General features: G+C 39.7%; 4 protein-coding genes across 11 annotated transcripts; 2 read left to right on the forward strand and 2 right to left on the reverse strand.

The window, feature by feature from the left end:
• Window positions 1–571: 571 nt before the first annotated feature.
• LOC105699396 (monocarboxylate transporter 14) lies at window positions 572–4,625 on the reverse strand. 5 transcript variants are annotated; one of them, XM_023434201.1, is made up of 9 exons: window positions 4,398–4,624; window positions 3,851–4,026; window positions 3,598–3,773; window positions 3,026–3,296; window positions 2,571–2,815; window positions 2,212–2,506; window positions 1,902–2,129; window positions 1,523–1,720; window positions 572–789 (listed from the first exon to the last, which is right to left on the reverse strand). In XM_023434201.1, exons 3-9 carry the CDS (start codon window positions 3,745–3,747, stop codon window positions 629–631), a joined length of 1,548 nt encoding a protein of 515 aa, XP_023289969.1. In that variant the 5' UTR covers window positions 3,748–3,773; window positions 3,851–4,026; window positions 4,398–4,624; the 3' UTR covers window positions 572–628. The 5 variants fall into 5 exon arrangements, with proteins under 5 accessions (XP_023289969.1, XP_023289968.1, XP_012279764.1 ...); XM_023434200.1 differs by having other exon boundaries at window positions 3,855–4,026; window positions 4,398–4,503; XM_023434202.1 differs by lacking the exon at window positions 572–789 and adding an exon at window positions 1,175–1,374 and having other exon boundaries at window positions 3,855–4,026; window positions 4,398–4,625.
• Window positions 4,626–6,070: 1,445 nt separating this feature from the next.
• LOC105699395 lies at window positions 6,071–12,119 on the forward strand. Of its 4 annotated transcripts, XR_001104019.2 has the most exons (11): window positions 6,071–6,167; window positions 7,572–7,831; window positions 8,215–8,341; window positions 8,931–9,145; window positions 9,308–9,398; window positions 9,975–10,252; window positions 10,376–10,611; window positions 10,689–10,981; window positions 11,135–11,329; window positions 11,429–11,718; window positions 11,890–12,119. XR_001104019.2 is itself a non-coding variant. In XM_012424337.2 (10 exons), exons 2-10 carry the CDS (start codon window positions 7,589–7,591, stop codon window positions 11,584–11,586), a joined length of 1,782 nt encoding a protein of 593 aa, XP_012279760.1. In that variant the 5' UTR covers window positions 6,074–6,167; window positions 7,572–7,588; the 3' UTR covers window positions 11,587–12,118. The 4 variants fall into 4 exon arrangements, 3 of the variants coding, with proteins under 3 accessions (XP_012279760.1, XP_012279759.1, XP_012279761.1); XM_012424337.2 differs by having other exon boundaries at window positions 6,074–6,167; window positions 7,572–7,777; window positions 11,429–12,118; XM_012424336.2 differs by having other exon boundaries at window positions 6,088–6,167; window positions 11,429–12,119.
• Window positions 12,120–13,120: 1,001 nt separating this feature from the next.
• LOC105699503 (cytochrome P450 4g15) lies at window positions 13,121–16,991 on the reverse strand. The gene is made up of 9 exons (XM_012424540.2): window positions 16,853–16,991; window positions 16,387–16,597; window positions 15,865–16,161; window positions 15,471–15,778; window positions 15,266–15,375; window positions 15,081–15,149; window positions 13,789–13,957; window positions 13,543–13,717; window positions 13,121–13,322 (listed from the first exon to the last, which is right to left on the reverse strand). The coding sequence occupies exons 1-9, from the start codon at window positions 16,989–16,991 to the stop codon at window positions 13,121–13,123; spliced, it is 1,680 nt and encodes a 559-aa protein (XP_012279963.1).
• On the forward strand, window positions 14,318–14,762 carry LOC105699505 (cytochrome c-like). Its single transcript, XM_012424542.1, has 2 exons — window positions 14,318–14,444; window positions 14,578–14,762. The coding sequence occupies exons 1-2, from the start codon at window positions 14,318–14,320 to the stop codon at window positions 14,760–14,762; spliced, it is 312 nt and encodes a 103-aa protein (XP_012279965.1).
• Window positions 16,992–19,699: the final 2,708 nt, after the last annotated feature.

The raw sequence follows: 19,699 nt of genomic DNA on the forward strand, positions 1-19,699 counted from the left end.
TTCGGTGATTTTTTAATCGCATCTATATAAATAATTTATTTAAAAACTGCACAGCGCCGCACGACGTTATTCATTCCAGCGAGGCTATACTTCTGCGTAATTTTTAGTTAATTTAAATACATGTTAATTATCATTTTATGCATGTTTATTATTTTTCGAGAATTGACAGCATCTTCCTACACAGATTTGTGACGATCAACTTTTTCTTGGCAACGAATGATTCGCTATTGAGGAAAATTCTACTCTTCGGGTTAACTCGAGGATAAACTCGAAGATAAACCTGACAAATCAATGCATGTCACGTCTCGAGTCAATGCGAGGGAAATTGATATCTATTATTAATATACGATTTAAGGATTGTGTTACCCCTATGTAGTTTATTAGCTAGAGCATATGCAGACGTAAATTAATTTTTTTTAAAGTAATACCGTTTGTTCACGCTTTTGGAGTATTCGTCGGAATTGTTGACTGAACGAGTTTGCTAATCCAAAATTAATTCAACTTAATATCTAATCATTTGCTTAATAATTTCCGCGTAATATCATGATTTATGTGAATGTACAAATGGTAATAATGTTTTCTGGGTTTTTATTCTTTTAAATCTTATAAAAACAAAATTTCTTAGGTTCTACGCAGGGATTCTTATCGAGGCAGTATCATTTTCAGATCTGATAGGTTCTTTATTGGTGACAACATCTTCTGCCAACCAAAGAAAAACACAGAACATGCTGAGAGCGGATGTGAAGTGAAGAGCGATCACATAACTCCCAGAATAGTCTCTCACGATTCCTGTTTATGGAGAAAAAAAATGATTAGTAAAAACTTGAAACTGAACTTAACCAAATTAAATTAAAAATTCGGAAATAAGGTCATCTGAGATGGAATGTTAGATAATCTGTGGAGAAGCGAAAAAACAGCACATTTTAACGCGAAAAGTGGAAATAGAAATCATGTCGTTACATAACTCCCAAAATAGTCCTATATAATTAACATGGCTCCCGGTATTTTTAAGTAAAATAAAGAAAATGGAAGAAACTGAAGGTTAACATTTCAGGAGTAGGACGAGGCAGAAACTGAAAGAAAGATAAAAGTTAAACAATCGGCAGGGTAAATATTTCAACAAGGAAAACAGAAATTGATGTCGAGGAGGAAAAAAAAAAAACAGTTCTCGGAATAGTGATAAGATGGTGGATATTTCCAGGTTACAAGGCTGGTACTTGTAATTAATTGAATAATGAATTACAGTAGACTTTCATATAATGTTATGCGCAATTCAACCGTTATAGCTGTTTTGATACTTTTACTGTACGAATTTACGGCCATCATAATTTCTCATTATTTTTGAGGTTCGTACAAGCTCCGTCACATGCATATCTGGAGCAGAAGAATCCATTGTTGACTGAGAAATTGCATGATTTGATAAGAACTCGAGAATTAAAACGATTGTCATGTGACTGATAGGAGAACCTGTCTCGTTCGTTTTATAATAGTGAGCAGAAATACGATCTAAAATTTGTTGTACCTATGAGAGGACCTAAAGAAACAGCGGCAATGCCATTGCAAACTGACAAAATGCCGGAAGCTGCTGGTAATCTCTCCAAAGGAATAAAATCGGGAATTACTAAAGCTTGGAATACAGCTTTAGTTCCTTTTGCCACTCCAACAATCAGAGAAAGGCTCAGCATGATAAAGTTGTAGGAATGGTTATCAAAATTCAAGACTGAAAAACAAAACATTAATATATAAATTATATGGTCGAGAGGATTTTTGTGGAAACCTCTATTGCTAAAGAATTTTGTTAGGATCAAAGCTTGATTCTGGAGGAAATCTCGATTTGTAATATTTTTCTTAATCCTTTTTTGTAACGTTTTGTTAGTTCTGTTTATTCGGTACCTACTCACGCGTTCTTCCTATGGTGAATCCTATTAAAGAGATGATGTACAGACTCCTCGGCTTCCATCCGATTCGTTGGATCAAAAGTGGAATGCAAAATCGTGCCAAAATGTCGGCAGCTGCTTGGACCGACATTATCCTCGCGATTTCAGTTCTTTTGAGTGATGACATATCACTCAAGATAAACGGAATCATAAGATTGAAGTTGGTCTCTGATACGAGAGAGACGCTCATCCCTATAAAGCGGTAATAAAATGTCACCCAGTTTATTTTATGAATTATTTAGAAGATTATTTTTTTCTTTGAGAATAATCTTACCTACAACAATAAAGAGGTAATGTCTATCACGCAAAAGGTCCAAATCTAAAGTGTTTGCGATTTTTGAAAAACAATTTCGACTTGCCGAGTTATCGCTTTCTTGTTTCCGGCTTCTTATAGTATTTGTACCCTTCGTCTTATCTATCAGACATTTTTCAGTTTGGTCAATATCTGAGGTATTGTTCAAGTCTTTCAAGATTTCTTCAGGATGTCTTTGCGACGAATTGTTAAGAACTTTCATCTCGTCACAACTTGACGATTTAACTGTTTGATTTTCAGTCTCTTTTAGATTTCGCTGGAAAGATTAAAATACCTTGAACTGAAATCGATTGCAATTTGAAGATGTCTGGCTTCGTTACCTCATTACTTATAAAAGGTTTCAATAAAGATGCGCCAATGAAGGAGTGCATCGCAATTCCGCCAAGGATTAATATAGTGCTCCTCGTAGAATATTTGCTGATTAAACCGTCGATTAATAATGGCATTAAAATTGGTCCCAGTCCTGTTAACGTGACGGTGATTCCCATTGCGACGCTTCGTTTTTTTCGAAAATATGTATTTAAAGCGAGGCTGGTGGCGGGATAAATAATTCCTAGGCCGATCCCTAAAAGCAATAAATATATATTAAAGAATTACTATTTTTATGGAACGTCCTGTCAATATATATTTAGTGTATATCTCGTTATATGTCAAATGGAACCGTAAACGCGAAATGGTATCAGTAATTTTTTCAACATTTCATTGTAGACGTTTTACAAACTATCAGTAATACTTCGTTTGCGTTGAATAATCTCCATTTCGCATTTCCTCTTACCAATGAGAATGCAATAAGTGAATATGATGCTTGGCAAAGAATCGGCGAATGCCAATGCGCATATTCCTAAGACAATGCAAATGCTCCCAAGATAGGCGACGGTTCTGAAGACGAACTTCTTCAACATCGGTCCATTTAACAAACCCATTGCACAAGTCATTGCCGAGTTTAGACTGAAAATCAAAGAGATCTGAGTAGCTGTGATCCCCAGCTCCGAAAATCGCTCCTCAAAAACCAAGCCAAAACTTTGTTGAATGGGAAGGACGGTCACCTAAAATCGAAGAATTTATTAGATGACTACAACTTAGCAAAAAAGATTTTAAATACAACAATGGTTTTTCAGAGTTCAGTAAAATATTTGAAAAAGGAAAAATACCTATTACTTTACGCAGTTGAGGGAATGTAACTTTCCATGTCCTGTATAAGTAACACATTTTTCATATATTGCATTCGCGTATCAAATTATGCATTACAATTTTTTGTATGAACAATTTCAGCTAGATGTGAAAAGTTTAGCCGTTTATTGTGCAAAGAGAGTATGTTCACTAGGATTAAAATGTATGTTGACTCACGTTGATGATAATCACTGCGAGAACTATCATCCAGGCCCAGCCTCCATCCGTCTGGGTCATCTTCTTCGGAGTATAGTTGACGTTTTCGCAGTGTCCATTGCAAATTCTGAGATTTTCTTCGGGATTCTGCAAAACTCGACTTCCAGGCATAGCTCCGACTGGTAATTGTCACAAGTCTGTATTCAGTCAGACTTAGTCATTTCGAGATAAGATACAGATTGCAAAGACGTTCTCAAATATCGTGGGTTATTACCTACCAACGATTAGGAACTTCTTCGACAAATTTTAGCTACATCGAGATAAAATTAACAACTTATCCTTATAATTTTTTATTTCATAAAGTACTCCAGTTAGGTTTATCCAATTTTGATCAGACCACTTTAAAGGCGTTTCGACTGCTCATGGATTTACCCAGTGATGGCAGCGTCTCTGTAAACAATTTACAATTTTAACGTACGTGTTTTTAAACCAACTGAACAACTTAAAATTAAAATAGATAGACTCTGTTAATCCAGCGGTGTTTATAAAATCAAAGCTGAAGCACTTCAAGGTAAACCAGAAGTACAATGCTGACATTTAGAGTAGTTAAAATGCATAAAAAATGAATAAAATCGATCGAGGTCTTTTAATTTACACCTTTTTTCATTTTCTAGGTGAAAGGTAGAACAAAAACCTCGTATCGGTTTCGACATGGACAAAGCTGGAACTGCGCAGAATGAGACGTGAAAAAGTCTTGCGTGAAGAAATGACAGGTTTCAATTATTTAGAAGAAACATGGCGGCCCTTAATTGAAAACTCACCCGTCGTTTTTTCATGGTGATTGTTTACGAGCACGTTTGGTTATCTCCTTGCATACACAGTGGATTTTATTCGCGACGTCGAGACGCCATACGAGGTATGTTTGACACTTGGAATATACTGAACAAACTGGCATAGCGGGTCCGACTTTCATGCACGTTGCGTAGGCGTTCACACGCACAGACGTTTATATTAAAAGCGTGCGTGAGTGCGGCCGACGTGAAGATGTGTCTCTCGCGTACACTCCAATATGCAGATGCATTCACAGGGTGTTCAATAATACAGCACCAAAGATATCCCTGGTATCCCTCGATTGTCTGTCATCTGGAAGAACGCAGTAAGCATAATTGTGCGATAATTAAAAATAAATATATCGCTCTCCGTTTATTTTCGTCTGATATCAGTCATCTAAGACTGTGTAAGAGTAATGTAGCAGGTACTTATGTATCAGGAAGTATGTTGCATCAACACTCGTGAAACCGAATAAACACGAGCTAGCTGGTATCTTTATAGTTTTCGTGAATTCTAGGACATCTTGGTCTATCTTTTATCACTTTGTCAATAAAATGATGCTTCGTCCGGTACGTCATTTACTTGTGACCATGAGTTGGAGATATCCCTAGTTTACCAGATGAACAGAAGCGACTATTTTAGATTTATTTAAGTCAATGAAATTTAATTTCCGATCAAACGTCATTCAACTTTTCCCTTTAAACGTTACTCTTTTAGAGCCTATACAATGACTGCAGCCATTGCATCGGTGCATATCTGGTTGCATACCAACGGGCGGGAATTTGGGCTGCACGAAGGCTACACGACTTCGCGTACTCCAACAATTCATTTTTTAACTGGATGAAGTCATATAAAAAAATCTAGACAAGAGAGGTTTAATTCTCAACTGAGAATGTGTACTATAACTCAGCTGAGCAAAGTTACTCAACCATGATCTTTGACGTAGCAAGGTATGTCACCAAAATTGGCTGCTCTAATCATGAACCAAGATTATCTTGCTAGAGTTTTAATTGTCGTCTCTTTACTCGTAACGTATTGTTCATGAAAAATGGAGATGGACATTTCGTGGACACTCCATGGATATTGACACATGCAATGTCCATCAATGTGGGTCCATCTTTGAGTAACAGAAATGCAGTTAAATTCCCAGGTGTAAGAATCGACGATTCTCTCGTTTTGTTTTGAACCTATTGACGTGCAATAGGGCCAAATGACGATTATGACAATGCAATTACCGGTGCTTACCCACTTGTCCACTTGACATGGCCTGCATACGCATTGGAATCGAGACACCGACCACGAAACCGGACCATGGGGAATTATCTGGTCTCATCTAGTGTAAACTGAAAATACCGGAAGCATTTTCATCTAGGGGAGACGAAAGTGCTTTACTCCAAACTGTCGCAATTACATACGTAAAAATCATCTACACCCTGAAGCATAGTTTTCATTTTATCACAATAAATGGTGAATTTCAATAGGAGAGAAATTGTCGGTCAGAGCGGTACATTCCCCTTGGCCTTCTGGTCCGTTGTTAACAACTAAATCCAATCGTACCCTGGTAGTATATCACTTGCCGAACTAAGTCAGCGGTACATAATGTACGGTGCTTGATAAGGGAATTTTTATTGAACCAGTCTCAGATCGAAATCCTCCTGCCAAGTTCGTCGCACCACACTTTGCCTTCAGTCGGTGTCCAAGTGTTCTCCGAGGACGGAAAAATAGGCCGACTCTATCGAGAATTATTCTCGAATTGACAGGTACCTTAAAACGTTCCGTCTCTTATCAGCCGGTCCACAGAGTCGACTTTTTCGTCCCCATCGACATTGTTAAGCTCTTTATTCCGTCTTTAAAAAGTGAAACGTGTTACTTCAATGATATTTCAAGGCATGAGATGCGGATTGTTTTATAGAAATAATTGGGACAGAAGTTGATCAGAATTGTTTACATTTTTATTACGATCGCGTTTTGAAAAGACGAAGGCAAAACGTTTGACGCGATTTGTCGACTTAATTCGGATACATCTGGGAGAATAATTTATAGTTGATGTTTAGTCATCTAATGTGTCCCGTCAAGTGAAATTGCACTTTCCGGTGGTTGAGACAAACGAGACTCTACCTCAACGGTGCAGGAAGTGTAGAAATCCCTCGACAAAAGCAGCTTCGGCCATTATCCGGAACGTTTCTTATCATAAACCATCTCTCTAAGTGATCTCACATTGAGGCATTTCTCTAAACGATCTCACATTGAACCATTGACAACCACGTTCCCCTTCACGTCTTCAACACCAATCTCAATTGCGCCCTTCCCATGAAGTCATACGAGACATAACATGTCCATCACTCGCAATAAGCTCAACGTAATGGAATTCACGTTTTAAGCCCATAATTTTAGAAGAAACATCCAAGAAGCATTGACTTTCCGCGGTGACTTATCGCGTTTCCTCCCTCGTTGAGAAGAAACGCGTTTAACGTGACGTTTCAACGTTATTTGAAGATGTACCGAACGATTATTTGACGTACAGGCCACGTTTAAACGACGTTCACGTGACACGACTGAGACGATAGTTTGAAAAACGTAGAATAGACGTTACATCAACGCTTGTCATGGAAGGGCGGGCATTGGACCGCGTAAAACACTTTATAGGCTTACTGTGAACGGTTTTGCACCATTTCTAAACGTGTATTCCACCACTTTGCGTTAATCGGGCTGTTTTCGCCCTAATTTCCGGAGAGTGCACTTTTAGATTTCCCCAAGACGCGCATTTCTTCCTGCGTGAAGGTCGTGAAGGGAGCAAAGGCGATCAGACATTGCAGTCGCGTTGCGGAGTCTGTCGGAGGTTTCTGTGTTTCTCGGGTATCGTTGGGTGCTGTGATAAGGGGGGAGGTTCCTATCTCCTCGAGTGGGGGACGATTTGTCTCGTAAATGCATTTTTCTCCCTCGCGTGTCACTGTCAGTGCGCGGGAGTGCCCTCCTTGACAGCCGGTGGACCAGCGTCCTCCGTTTGACAGCGATCAGCTGATCGGCGCGATGTGACGCGCCCTGAAGAGTTCTTCTCGGGGACGAAGAAGTCGAGGATGTGGACGTCGGCAGGAGGTCCTCTTCCAGAAGTAAGTATCGGCATGGAGGATCCTCCGGGTAATTGTTCCTGGTGATCTTTGCAGAAGACCCTCGGAAAGGTATGACGACCTCCGTGAACGGGATTAAGGATGTCAACGTTGTCAACGGAGATATTATCAGTAAACAGATGGATAACGCGACGGAGAACGCGACGGAAAGACTCCTCGAAGTCGAGATCCTTACCAAGGAAGACTTGGCTCCAGATGGAGGCTGGGGATGGATGGTCGCCCTGGGCATGATCCTGGCTTTCGTAAGTGGCTTTATCCATCCGCATGGCTCGGGGGAAGGAATTGTCTCGCGTAAGGTGATATGAATTATCATTCTATACATGAAACGGCAAAATTTATTTATAAAACTTTTCTCCAAACTGGATGCACCGAATCATTTGCAATTCAGCACGTGATTATGGCTGTAGGGAAGAACGCGATGCTCGCGAAACTTCAGTTATCAAAAAAAAATAAATGTGTCCTTCGTTCTAGTCTGAGATAACTAAACAAATAATGGGAAATTTCCAGTTCTGACGAATTGCAAAGAAACTCCGTGTATACAAAAAATTGGTTATCAGAGAGTGTATAAGAAGGGATGCACTTTCTTATATCGAGCGCCTATTTATCAGACCCGCAATGATTACTTTGACTTGTTTATGGTTTTATCAAATGCGAACGATGACCCAGTTTTTTTTTGCAGACGACATCCAATGGCCCCACCGCTTCTTTTGCCATTATTTTTGGGGATTTTCTTAACGAAACGGGCCAAGCTGGGTCAGCATCGACTCTCCTAAATTCCGTCTTCATGGTCAGCTTCTCGTTCTCAGGTTTGTCAATTTCCAAATTGTTTATTTAAGCATTACTTACATCGAATGGGAAATGATCCTTTTTAGCGGATGTGCATTTGTAATACGGAAAAGTAATTAATTTGGAAGAGTCGTAGAATCGAGATGGTAATGCAACTTAATTGCACACTGATGGCGACGTAATTCGTTCGTAATGCACGGAAACGGGGTTAATTGTTCTTAAGAGAAGAAACTGCACTTGCGTGTAGGTAAAGCGATTAAATAATTTGGGCCACCGTTGAGAGATCATTAAAGATAGTCATCGCAAGTGAGCCGAGTTTCCGGAGGAATTGCTGATAATTGACATTAACTTTCGCTCTTCTTGAAAGGTACTCTTTCCTCTCTTGTACTTAATACAATTACCGACACATAATACAATAAACCCCTTACGGAACCATGTAATTTACAATTAAAGCTAGAAATGATGGAATCGCGGTTACATTTTTGAAGATTTTAATTATCGAAGGGTTATCAACTGTAAAGTTTCTAGGTAACACCACGAAAATTGGGAAACTTGAGTGAATGAAATTCTTTTATGAAGATATCTAACCAGAGAATTTATTTCATTCAGGTCTCCTGACGAATTGCCTGCTGAAGAAGTTTTCCATGAGGTCGGTCGGAATTGCCGGAGCTATCATTTTTGCAATTCCCAACATTGCCTTGGCGTTGGTCCAGCACGTCTACCAAATGGCACTGATCTTCCTATTACAGGGTATCGGTCTCGGGTTCATCATCACCATCTGCAACACGAATTTTAACGCCTATTTCGTTAAAAGAAGAGCTACGGTTAGTATCACTTATATAAATTCAAAAATTCCTTGTGGACATAAAACTTTCGGATTACTTTATATTTGCCGAAGACTGCATGTTATTATTTTATTGCGATGAAATCTCTTGTTGTTTATGCGTATAGGTAGCGAAAATTAATAACGGTTTTATTTTTTTAAGGTCATGAGTGCCTCCCAGGTGATCATCGGTTTGGGGGGCATTGTTTACCCCATTTGCATTGAAAGAATGATGACAGCATTTGGCTTTCGCGGTGAGCAACTCTACGAATGACGAAAGTCAGAATTACTTAAGACATTCGTAACATATACAATGACTACTGTAATCGATTAATCGATGCTCTCTTTACGCTTCCTCCTTGTTTACTCGTCAACGTCAAATCTTAAAGCGTACATACATGTACATGAACACCTTTGATTAAATCGATCCTATCTTATAGATATTCAGAAGCCCCAGTTTAACGTGAAGTATATTTGAGGGTAAACATTGATAATGATAGAGATATCGATAGTGACGTACCGCATCAGTTTACAACATCAATTGACCCATAAATGTCACAAGAGTGGCAGGTCGAGGCAATTACACGAAATGTAGAAAATTGTCTCAACACTTTATTTATATTCTAACATTATATTTCTATGGAAGAAATAATTTTACACTTGAAATTTTGTCTTTTCAACAAAACCGTCTATTATCAATAGTGGGTTACAGTATATAGAATATAGAAGTGAGTGTCATACGGCATAAAACATTGTACACGTGGAGCAGAAATTTAGTTAGAAAATTTTCTCGAAATGTCGTGATCGGTCGGACGTTTTTGATTTCTCAGGCACCGCCGCGATGACGGGAGTTTTGAGTCTCCATTGCGTCGTCGGCATGACGATGATGCATCCGGTGGAATGGCATTTCAGGGATAGACGAGAAGTCCTTCGGGAACGAGCGGCTGCCCGAAAATTGTCGAAAGGAGAGCTGGACGGAAGTCGAAGATACGACGAGGTCGGAAGACGCAGCATCGATATCTCCCAGGCCAATTCCCGAAGGACCAGTCTCAGGAGTCTGAAAGAGGGACGGATACAGGAGATCCCTCTTCTCGTCGAGACTCTCAAGGCACGCCATTGAATATTCCCTCGACGTTCGGGAATTTCTAACTATTGTTTCACGGTGTCCGGGGGAACCCAATGTGCCAAATTTAGCGTGACTCTCTAGTTGAAAATTTTCTAATTGTTCCAGACATCGCAGAGTCGAGTGACGTCGTCGTCGGACTTGGACATCGGTGGACCATTTCGACCCAGGACCAAGTCCATCACGGCTAGGGATGTCCTGAAGAAGAGGCTGTCGATCCTCTCGGCTTCCAGCATGACGAATCTCACCAGCGTCGGGGTTCTAGGGCAGCCTGAAGTTCGCCGACAATCCGAAATGGAGAACAAGTTCGACTCATCGTCGGCTAAGAAATCCAGGACCATTCTGTGAGTATTTCGCCTCGACTTTCCGCGTATCAGGAATACCTCCCTCCGCTCGTGCTTCTTTCTTCTTAACTTCGCAGGACCACATTGGCGGATTTCTTCGAGGTTGGGTTACTGAAGGACTGGGTCTTCCTGAACTCCTGTCTGGGCATCAGCTTCGTTTTCACGAGCGACCTCACCTTCGCAACCCTTTTGCCCCTGATGATGACGGATGCTGGATACTCCAAAAGTGACTCCGCTCTGGCAATTACAGTGGGTGCCACCGCGGAATTGCTTTCCAGGATCCTCCTGGCAATTTTTACAGTTTTCGTCAACGCAAGGGCCAAGTACATTTTCTTCTTCGCTATGGTTGCCATGGTTTTTGCAAAGCTAGGTAAGTTGGAATCGATAATGGACCAAGTTGCGCGTTCCTGAATTGTTATTCATGTACATATCTTCCTGTAGAGCGGAAGTATTAGCCAAATGTATTTCGGCCAGTTTACCGAAATTTCGATAATTTGAAGGAAATCATTTTTATAATATACAGCCTTCCTGTATCTGGAAGACACCTTATCAGGAACATTGGTGTCGATAGCAGCGATTGGAGTGGTGCGTTCGTGGTTGCTGGTTCCTCATCCATTGGTCATTGTTGAAAATTTCACCGTTGACAATTTCGCAGCAGCGTATGGTGTCTTTACGGTTGTCAGTGGAGTAACATCCATTGTCTTCGGACCAGTCGTTGGTAAGAATTAAGACTTATTTTAGATTTCAAGTTACCCGACACGTAGCGAGTCCATTGAAATACTTTGTTCGTGATTTTTGCATGGTTTTTCAATTTTAGGGTACATAAAGGACTGGACGAACAGTTTCGACGTTTGTCAGCTCGTTCTTGTTGGTCTGAATTTCTTGTTCGTCGTGCCATGGATGCTGGAATTCTTTTGGGTGGATTTTCTTCCCAGAAGAAAAGATAAAGATGCAAAGCAAGCTCCAGGAGCTTAACACGTCATACCATCGTCAAAGAGATCTTGTACATACGCACATTGTTACTTGTGCACTGGCGGTCATGAATGACTTACAAGTGTACATGGCGGCAAGTTTAAATCCACGAAAATGTTGGGCGGGTACGAGTGGGTACGCGCTGATTATCTCATTAAAAATTCTACCTTGCAGCTAGTTCGCGGATCGGTGCCATCTTTAGGGGATGGCACCGTTACAAACGTTATGTAACGGTTATATTAATGTCACGTAACCGTGTTTGGTGGGTTGTTACTGTTGAAGAGGGATGTCTCACGGAATTTCCAGAGAGTAGCAGAGGGAATCCTTACCTTGGATTATACATCGAGCACCAGGTGACGGATGGATACTCTACGAGGTCTCAACCTGAAGAAACGAGAGAAGGAGCTGACGACAAGACTGGTCAATTTGTTAATATTCTTTTAAACGAGCTCAAAAATGTATGTACTTGCGGTACCTGAGGTAAACTAAACTGTAAAATAATTAATGTAATAAAGCAACTTATTGAACAATAACAATGAGTATGTTTAATTAGACGAACATGTCTAGCGAACCCTCTAATTGCCTATTCCTGATCCTTGAAAATCACTCGTAGACCTAAGTTAATATTAATTTCCTTGCGTTCGGAGAAAACTTTGCGTGCCACCTCCTCGGTTGTCCTGTGATCCTGTTAGAAATCGGGAATCTCAACCCCTAAAATTTTTGCCCGGGAGAACCTCCGTGCCACCTCCTCGGTTATTCTATGATCCTGTTAGAAATCGGAATTTTCAACCCCTATAATCTATACCCGGGAGAACCTCCGTGCCACCTCCTCGGTTATCCTATGTTCCTGTTAGAAATCGAAAATTTCAACCCCTAAAATGTATGCCCGGGAGGACCTCGTGCCACCTCCTCGGTTGTCCTATGATCCTGTTACACCTCTGAAGATTTCTAACAGGCACGGTGTTTCTCCCGAGCAAAAATTTTAGGGGTTGAAATTTTCGATTTCTAACAGGAACATAGGATAACCGAGGAGGTGGCACGGAGGTTCTCCCGGGCAAAAATTTTAGGGGTTGAAATTTCCGATTTGTAACAGGATCATAGGACAACCGAGGAGGTGGCACGGAAGTTCTCCCGGGCAAAAATTTTAGGGGTTGAAATTTCCGATTTCTAACAGGATCATAGGACAACCGAGGAGGTGGCACGGAGTGTCTCCCGGGCAAAACTTTTAGGGGTTGAAATTTCCGATTTCTAACAGGATCATAGGACAACCGAGGAGGTGGCACCGAGTTTCGTGCCTTAAAACTACGAATGAATTTCAAGGATCAGGAATAGGCGATTAGAGGGTTTGCTAGACATACTTGTCTAATGAAACGTACTCATTGTTATTGTTCAATAAGTTGCTTTATTACATTAATTATTTTACAGTTTAGTTTCGCTCAGGTACCGCAAGTACATACATTCGATCGAAAGTTGATTGAAAGAGATCACTCGCATTTATTATCACTTAATCGGCTGAAAATATCATTAATAAAGTCGATCAATTTACGTAAATCGTTTCTTCCTTGCTTCTGTTTCGAGGCTCGATCATTATTCTAAATCCATCAGTCCTTTTTAGAATGATGTCCACTTTCAGCTGGAACTCTTCCTCAGTGACGTTTGATTTGATCCTGTAATTTCTCAGCACCGTTGACAACAGGACTTTCAATTTCAACATTGCGTATTTTCTCCCTACGCATGACCTGCGCCAGTAAAAAGTTCGGTAAAAAATTGTATGGTGTATAAAAGATACATTTAACTGAACATCCAGATGAAATTAAACCTTAGTTAAATTTGGTTTGTTGAAAGTACGAACGAAAATAAAAGTCATATATTAAGTTCCCTGGGTATAAAAATGAAAATAATATATAGATTAAGAGAGTTGGCTGAAAATACATAATACAAAATGAAATTTAAGTTTACCTGGGTCCTGCGCTGAATGGTATGTATGCATAATAATGCCTTTGTTGCATCTTTTCCGGCAGGAAGTTGTCAGGGTCGAACACCGTAGGGTTGGAATAATATTCGGGTAATCGATGTATTTGATACTGGGGTATGATCACTGTACATCCCGCGGGCAAGACATAGCTGGCGCTTACTATAAAATGAGAAAATAAATCCAAACTCGTTAGCTACACGTTTTAAACGTGATGAAGATGTGATCTGTACCTAGCTTGACGTCTTCGTTTAACTTTCTTGCAATGGCGGGCACCGGTGGAAATAACCTTAAGGTCTCCAAGATGACCCTTTCAAGGTATTTCATCTCTAAAGTGTCTTGAAAAGTACATTGGCGATCACTGCCCTTAAAAATCTCGTCCAACTCCTCCATCACTCTGTCCTAGAAAACAAAGCGCGTTTAAATCAGATTTATAATATTCTATGAGATATATAAGCTGCAAATATGAGGAGAAAAAACAGAGATATTTTTTCACCATTTTCGGAGCTTTGAAGAAGTATTCAGAAGATTAAAAATATAATTCCAGGTTTCGGAATGGTTATTCTACCATACCGACGATTTCATGAGAGAGTCAAAAAAGAAAATAAAGCGAAAACTATCTTATCCGTGAAAAACTGTCAAAAGTGTCAAGTGTCAAAAGTTGTGATCTATAGCCAAGGGCGCGTCAAAGCTGACAGAAACTTAATGAGTTATCATTAAACAATTTGAAAAGTTCCTAGATATTTATATTGTTATTCAAATATGGGGGATGCAGGCAAAGGGAAGAAAATATTTACGAAAATGTGTGGAACTTGTCACACCACTGAGAAAGGAGGAAAACACAAAATTGGCCCTAACCTGTTTGGAGTCATAGGACAAACTTGCGGTAGTACGTACATAATTAATATAATTGACATGAAATTGACATATGACGATAGAAAATGTATACAAATAGTAAAATAAGTAAAATAAATAAAATCACAATAATGGGAATTTTTTTGTCAAAAACTGACGGTTTTTAGCGGCTCCTGGTTTCGCGTATTCAGATGCAATGAAGAAGAAGGGCATAACGTGGAGCGAGACAACAATGGACGAGTACCTCCAATTTCCAAAGAGATTTGTTCCGGGCACGAAGATGGTCTTCATGGGTATTAAAAAAGAAGACGACCGTAAAAACCTTATCGCCTATCTGGTTTCGCTAAAGTGAATCCGAAGTGATTAGGATCGCATCCACCCCGTAATATTGAAATTATAATTCCGGATAAGAATGTTGCCTCGGGTCAATACAGTAAAGTTTTCTTCTTTATTTTACCCAGCTCCTTTCTTCTCTCCCTTTCTTCGCATTTTTTCCTTTCCTTCGTACTTACCATTGGCGGTATAATCAAAGAGATTCGATAAGACCGCACCGTAATTTTATAGTTTCTCGTTAAAATTGAAATCGGTACCTATTTCTGCACTCATTTCTGTTTATAGAACTAAAAAATCATCCTTCTCGAGATATTCGTTAAATAAATATGGAACTCACTTGTATATCTTGATGAATACCCAAAACGCAAAGTACGAAACTGGATCCAGCTGCCGTGGTGTCGTGACCCTGAAAAATGAGACACGTTTATATACCAAATTGTCTAATTAGTCAAATTTTGTAACAGAACCTTCGAAACTTTTTTTATTATGTAGAAAGGATAACTTATTAGTAATTAACCTGACCTCGAACATGATGGTGTCGACTTCTTCTTTAATTTCCTTATCAGTGAGCGCAGATTCGTTTCTTGACAGTTCCAACAATAGATCCAAAAACGCGAGCCGTTTCTTTTCGCCTAGAAATACGAAATGAAGTTGAAAAAAATATCTCGTAAATATTGAAAATGATTTCTTCTATACTCAACATTGAAGATATTTCTTTAGGACGTACCCACGTCATTTTCATCGATTTCGTCCAAGTCATCTCGAATATAAGGAGACCTGATTTTGGGTTCCTTCGCACTCTTGTCCAGATTTTCCTGATTCGATCCTTCGTTCTTCGCCATTATTGATTTGCCTTCATCAAGTTTTTCTTGCCTCTCGAGAAATTCGGCTTTTCTTTTGCCTATCACTGAACTTGTTAGTCCATGAATAATGCCAAGTAGTTTATCTTGTTTCTTCGATAGACTGGTACACTTGAAGAGCGCCGAAGTCCTCAGAATTACGTTGTATTGTCTTCGGTGGATAATATCGCACATACTGAATAAATTGTAATTATTAGTCCTTCATTGAATGACACTTGATATTCTTGATAGGGAATTTAACATTTTAATTTGCTAACTCACTCCATAACTGCCATGGCGTAATCGAGCCCAGTTTTGTCCTTTTTCGTCCCTTTGATGCCCATCGCCGTTTCCAGCAGAATGTCAACAGTCACTCTTGACAAATATTCATGACAGTCGAATTCTTTCCCCACTTCTTCCTTCAGCCTTAAAACTAAATCTCGGCTGTTCTCGTAGAAGAGGGGCACGAATGTTTTCAGGATGTTCAGGTGAAAAGTCGGTGCTATGATTTTCCTGTGGGACCTCCACTTATCTCCTGAACTGATAAGCAGTCCTTCCCCTAGCCAAGGCTTGAAAAATCTTTCGGAAAAACCGCAGAAAAAGGGGATTACTAAAAACAGCGACTTTGTTGCAATTTAAAAGACGCTATATTAAAGATACACGGATAAAGGGCGAGTGACTTTTAACGTTTGGCTTTTGCACATCCTCTAATTTATATTGGAGAACATGGAAAACTGAATAATTAGTAGGGGAGTGAGCTTATGATTAATTAAATATATAAGGCAGCAGAGAATTGTATCTTACTTGTAGTCGACGGACTTTTCGATGTGAATGGGACTGCTCAGGATAATCTCGATATCGCGAGGGTCTGCTAAAAAGATATAAAGCTTTGGACCGAGAAAAGCCCTGACGACATTTCCGTATTTCGTGTATTTAAGAAGAAAAGTGAGAACATCTTTCGGTTGAATGGCAATTACTAACAATATGTTACCCAATATCGGAACAGTGGGTGGACCTGTGAACAAATGTTAAACTGGTTTGTTATTTACCATTTCCACGTATAAGATATTATTTGTAGTATTTGTATGTGCAGCTTCAAAACTACAATCAAACTTTAGGGAATCCGTAAATAAAATAAAATTACCGAACTCAATTAGCACGTCATACTATTGCGATAGAAGTGAGTTAACCGTTGCTTAATTTGACTGACGATTGCAATTAACGCTTACCGACGTTAAAAAAGTTGTAAGAAATGATATTAATAATATACCTGGTATTTTCTGCCCCATTCGGACAATTCTAGACGTCTCGATATAATAGTAAACAGTGCACAAAGCAATGCAAAGTGATAGTAGAAGATAAAAAACTGCAGTAGGTATGTAGGACGAAACCATGGGAATGACCTCCATTTTGTTAGGAATGAAAACCACAAATATCACTATAAATCACTGTAAATAATTAACTTCGGCTTCAATGATTAGACTCGATTTGTATATTTTTTATCTCCCGGCGTGAACAAATTTTTCGTTAATTTATTCTGAGGCAGAACGCGGGAGTGACGTTTTTCTTGAATGAAAAATCTATTTTTTATTAGTTAGAAATGGTTAATCTGTTTTCGCGTTTCGTCGCTCATGCTCCCTTCGACTGATCACACGCGGTCGATGTCGATTAATCGAAGCGGAATGATCGGATGGGTCAATCGCACCAATAACAATGACTTTCTTCGCCATTTGCGGGGTCTCTTATAAAAGCGCATTTACTCCCAGGGAAAATTTTGTTATACGTCGTAGCGATTATACGGTGACCCGGCGCCAGCGAGGTAATATTTGCATTGTAAATCGACATTCTGCGACCACCTCGAGTAATATATCGATAATACTAAATCGCGCGTGCGGCCGACTCGACGAGTGCATCAATGGCGACGAAAAAGGTTGTTGGTATGCCGAATATTTACTGCCCTCGGGTCAACGCAAATTTTCACATATTTTAATATGCAAATCGAGCCTTGGCGGAGTCACGATGCAATCCTATAATTTTTCGAATGGTTTTAAAATGAAATTCAATTGTACCATGGAAATGTCATGGAAAATTATGGCGGTTCGACAGTTCGAGTTAAAATCCTTAAACAAGGATTACTAACCGATTAGATTTAATCGCCGAAATTTAGATTGTTTCCTAAATCTTAAACTTCGGTTATCCAAATTGTTGTCGATGCAACGCGAATATTTCATTAATCTGAAATTTAATAACATTAAATTGAGGAATAAGTTCCTGCCGCTTTTAACGTAATGTAACGTAATTAAAACGGTGGGAATTTATTTCTGAAGCTAATGGTTTCGAAATTTCGTATCAATCACGGTGCAGCTGGCTCTATGGTAATTTTTGACCTGAGTTAAATATAATAAATATTCCCCTTGAAAACTTGAATAAATGCAAAATTATAAAGTGGATGATAAAAAGCGGGCCTTTGAAGGGGTAGTAGATCGCAATCGCGGAAATCGAGCGTTGAAGCGAGCTCGAATAACGAGGTTTCTGATCCGTGGAGCGTGCGCTCCACCGGAAACACCGGGCGCTCGGCCGCAACGGAAATGACGCGGCAAAGGGGGCACGCGATTGGCCGCACGCGCGCGCCACCCCCGCGACGGCCGAGCGAGACCGGAAACTTCCCCTCGAGCGGTCGGGAGACGGAAACGAGAGAGAACCGACTCCGGCGTACCGGTCCGAAACCAATTTAACGAAATTACGAAATTATCGATGAGCGTGCACTTATTGGGGTGCGTGCGCATTCTTTTTCCCCGAGCGGACTCCCCTTGCACTTTAGTCATTATTTCTAGTAAATTCGGCGGGCCCGTAGGCGTGACTGGGCTTAACTAAAAAAGATTCCTAAATTCCCGGGAAAATTGAATGTTACGTGCGGCAATTTGCAATTAGGATACGCCGTTCTATTGTTCCAAAACGCGGTAATGCTAGGCCCGATTTAATCGTCCCCGATGTTTGGATAAACTTTTATCTTCCCTTTTATGCGTCTAGGTTGCGATTATTATACACGTTTAATCTTATTATCTACACTTCTTAAATTATGACTTTTCTGCCCTGCTTAAAAAAAAAAAGAAACATTTCTATGGGAGAACGCGTCAATTTCTTTTTTGTGTGACAGATGACAACTTTGTAGCAACAAATGTAACAGTTTTTAAGGGGTGCGCCTAGCAGGAAGCTTTGCGAATAATGCATAAATAGTAAAGTATATTTTAAATACTCGATAAAAAATACAAAGTACAAAATAGTCATGTCACAGTACATCTCGTAAGGATTGTCATCTTAATTAAGGCACTGATATTTACATTGCTTTTCATTATCTCTAGGGTAAGGTCTATCGACGGTAATCAGAGTTTTTGGATCCTCCCCAAGATTTCAAGATAATCGTTCAAGGGAAATGGTACATTGCATTGCAGACATGTTTTTTACGCCTTAAACCGGAACTCCATCCGAGCACGTGCTGTGGTTTGCTCTCGCTTTCGTTTAAACCGCAAGAGGAATATCTGAGAAACCACCAGTCTCCATGAATAATTTGAAATATGAAACGAAACAAACCGAGCCACTCGCAATTACCGAATACTAATGACGACTCAATTTTCAATTGATAGAATTGAGAGGAATTACATTTCACATCGTATAAAAATAATTGTTAATTTTAAAATCATTGCGTGATAAAAATGTAAATTACAGGAATTGTCTCACTAATTTCATCGAATTTTTCGAATCTTGGGCAGGATCCAACTTAATCCGGTAACTTTGGCCGCAGTTCGAAATCTCCCAATTTCGAGATTTCTCGATGACGACCCGTTTTCGTCATCGATTCGTCATTGTTCTCGTTCTATCGAGGACTTCCTTATTTACGTTATAAATTTTTAAACAAATCGATACACCCAGTTGAGAAGTTGAAAATGAACGATTGATCCCTCAGATGCCATTTTCAGATCGCCTTAATGACACTTTAAGGCACAACGATAAAAGATTATCCGAGCGATATTCTCGTCTTGAATGTGAGTTGTAGGCGGACGGTGATAGTAATACTACGATATAGTTGTATAAAAATCGCAATAACGATTATGATATC

This window comes from Orussus abietinus, unplaced genomic scaffold, assembly GCF_000612105.2.
Source record: "Orussus abietinus isolate OABI.00-Male unplaced genomic scaffold, Oabi_2.0 scaffold8, whole genome shotgun sequence".
Taxonomy (NCBI): domain Eukaryota; kingdom Metazoa; phylum Arthropoda; class Insecta; order Hymenoptera; family Orussidae; genus Orussus; species Orussus abietinus.

Bases quoted from the DNA above. Each gene is read 5' to 3' on its own strand.
- LOC105699396 (XM_023434201.1), bottom strand. From the start codon at position 3,747: ATGCCTGGAAGTCGAGTTTTGCAGAATCCCGAAGAAAATCTCAGAATT. The intron at 2,130-2,211 runs GTAAGATTATTC...ACCGCTTTATAG, and splicing joins TTACCTCTTTATTGTTGTAG to GGATGAGCGTCTCTCTCGTA. The intron at 790-1,522 runs GTACAACAAATT...CTCCATAAACAG, and splicing joins TTCTTTAGGTCCTCTCATAG to GAATCGTGAGAGACTATTCT.
- LOC105699395 (XM_012424336.2), top strand. From the start codon at position 7,589: ATGACGACCTCCGTGAACGGGATTAAGGATGTCAACGTTGTCAACGGA. The intron at 8,342-8,930 runs GTTTGTCAATTT...TATTTCATTCAG, and splicing joins GGTCAGCTTCTCGTTCTCAG to GTCTCCTGACGAATTGCCTG. The intron at 10,612-10,688 runs GTGAGTATTTCG...TTAACTTCGCAG, and splicing joins AAGAAATCCAGGACCATTCT to GACCACATTGGCGGATTTCT.
- LOC105699505 (XM_012424542.1), top strand. From the start codon at position 14,318: ATGGGGGATGCAGGCAAAGGGAAGAAAATATTTACGAAAATGTGTGGA. The intron at 14,445-14,577 runs GTACGTACATAA...GACGGTTTTTAG, and splicing joins CATAGGACAAACTTGCGGTA to CGGCTCCTGGTTTCGCGTAT.
- LOC105699503 (XM_012424540.2), bottom strand. From the start codon at position 16,991: ATGGAGGTCATTCCCATGGTTTCGTCCTACATACCTACTGCAGTTTTT. The intron at 16,162-16,386 runs GTAAGATACAAT...TTTTTCCGAAAG, and splicing joins GAAAAGTCCGTCGACTACAA to ATTTTTCAAGCCTTGGCTAG. The intron at 15,779-15,864 runs GTGAGTTAGCAA...CAATTTATTCAG, and splicing joins TACGCCATGGCAGTTATGGA to TATGTGCGATATTATCCACC.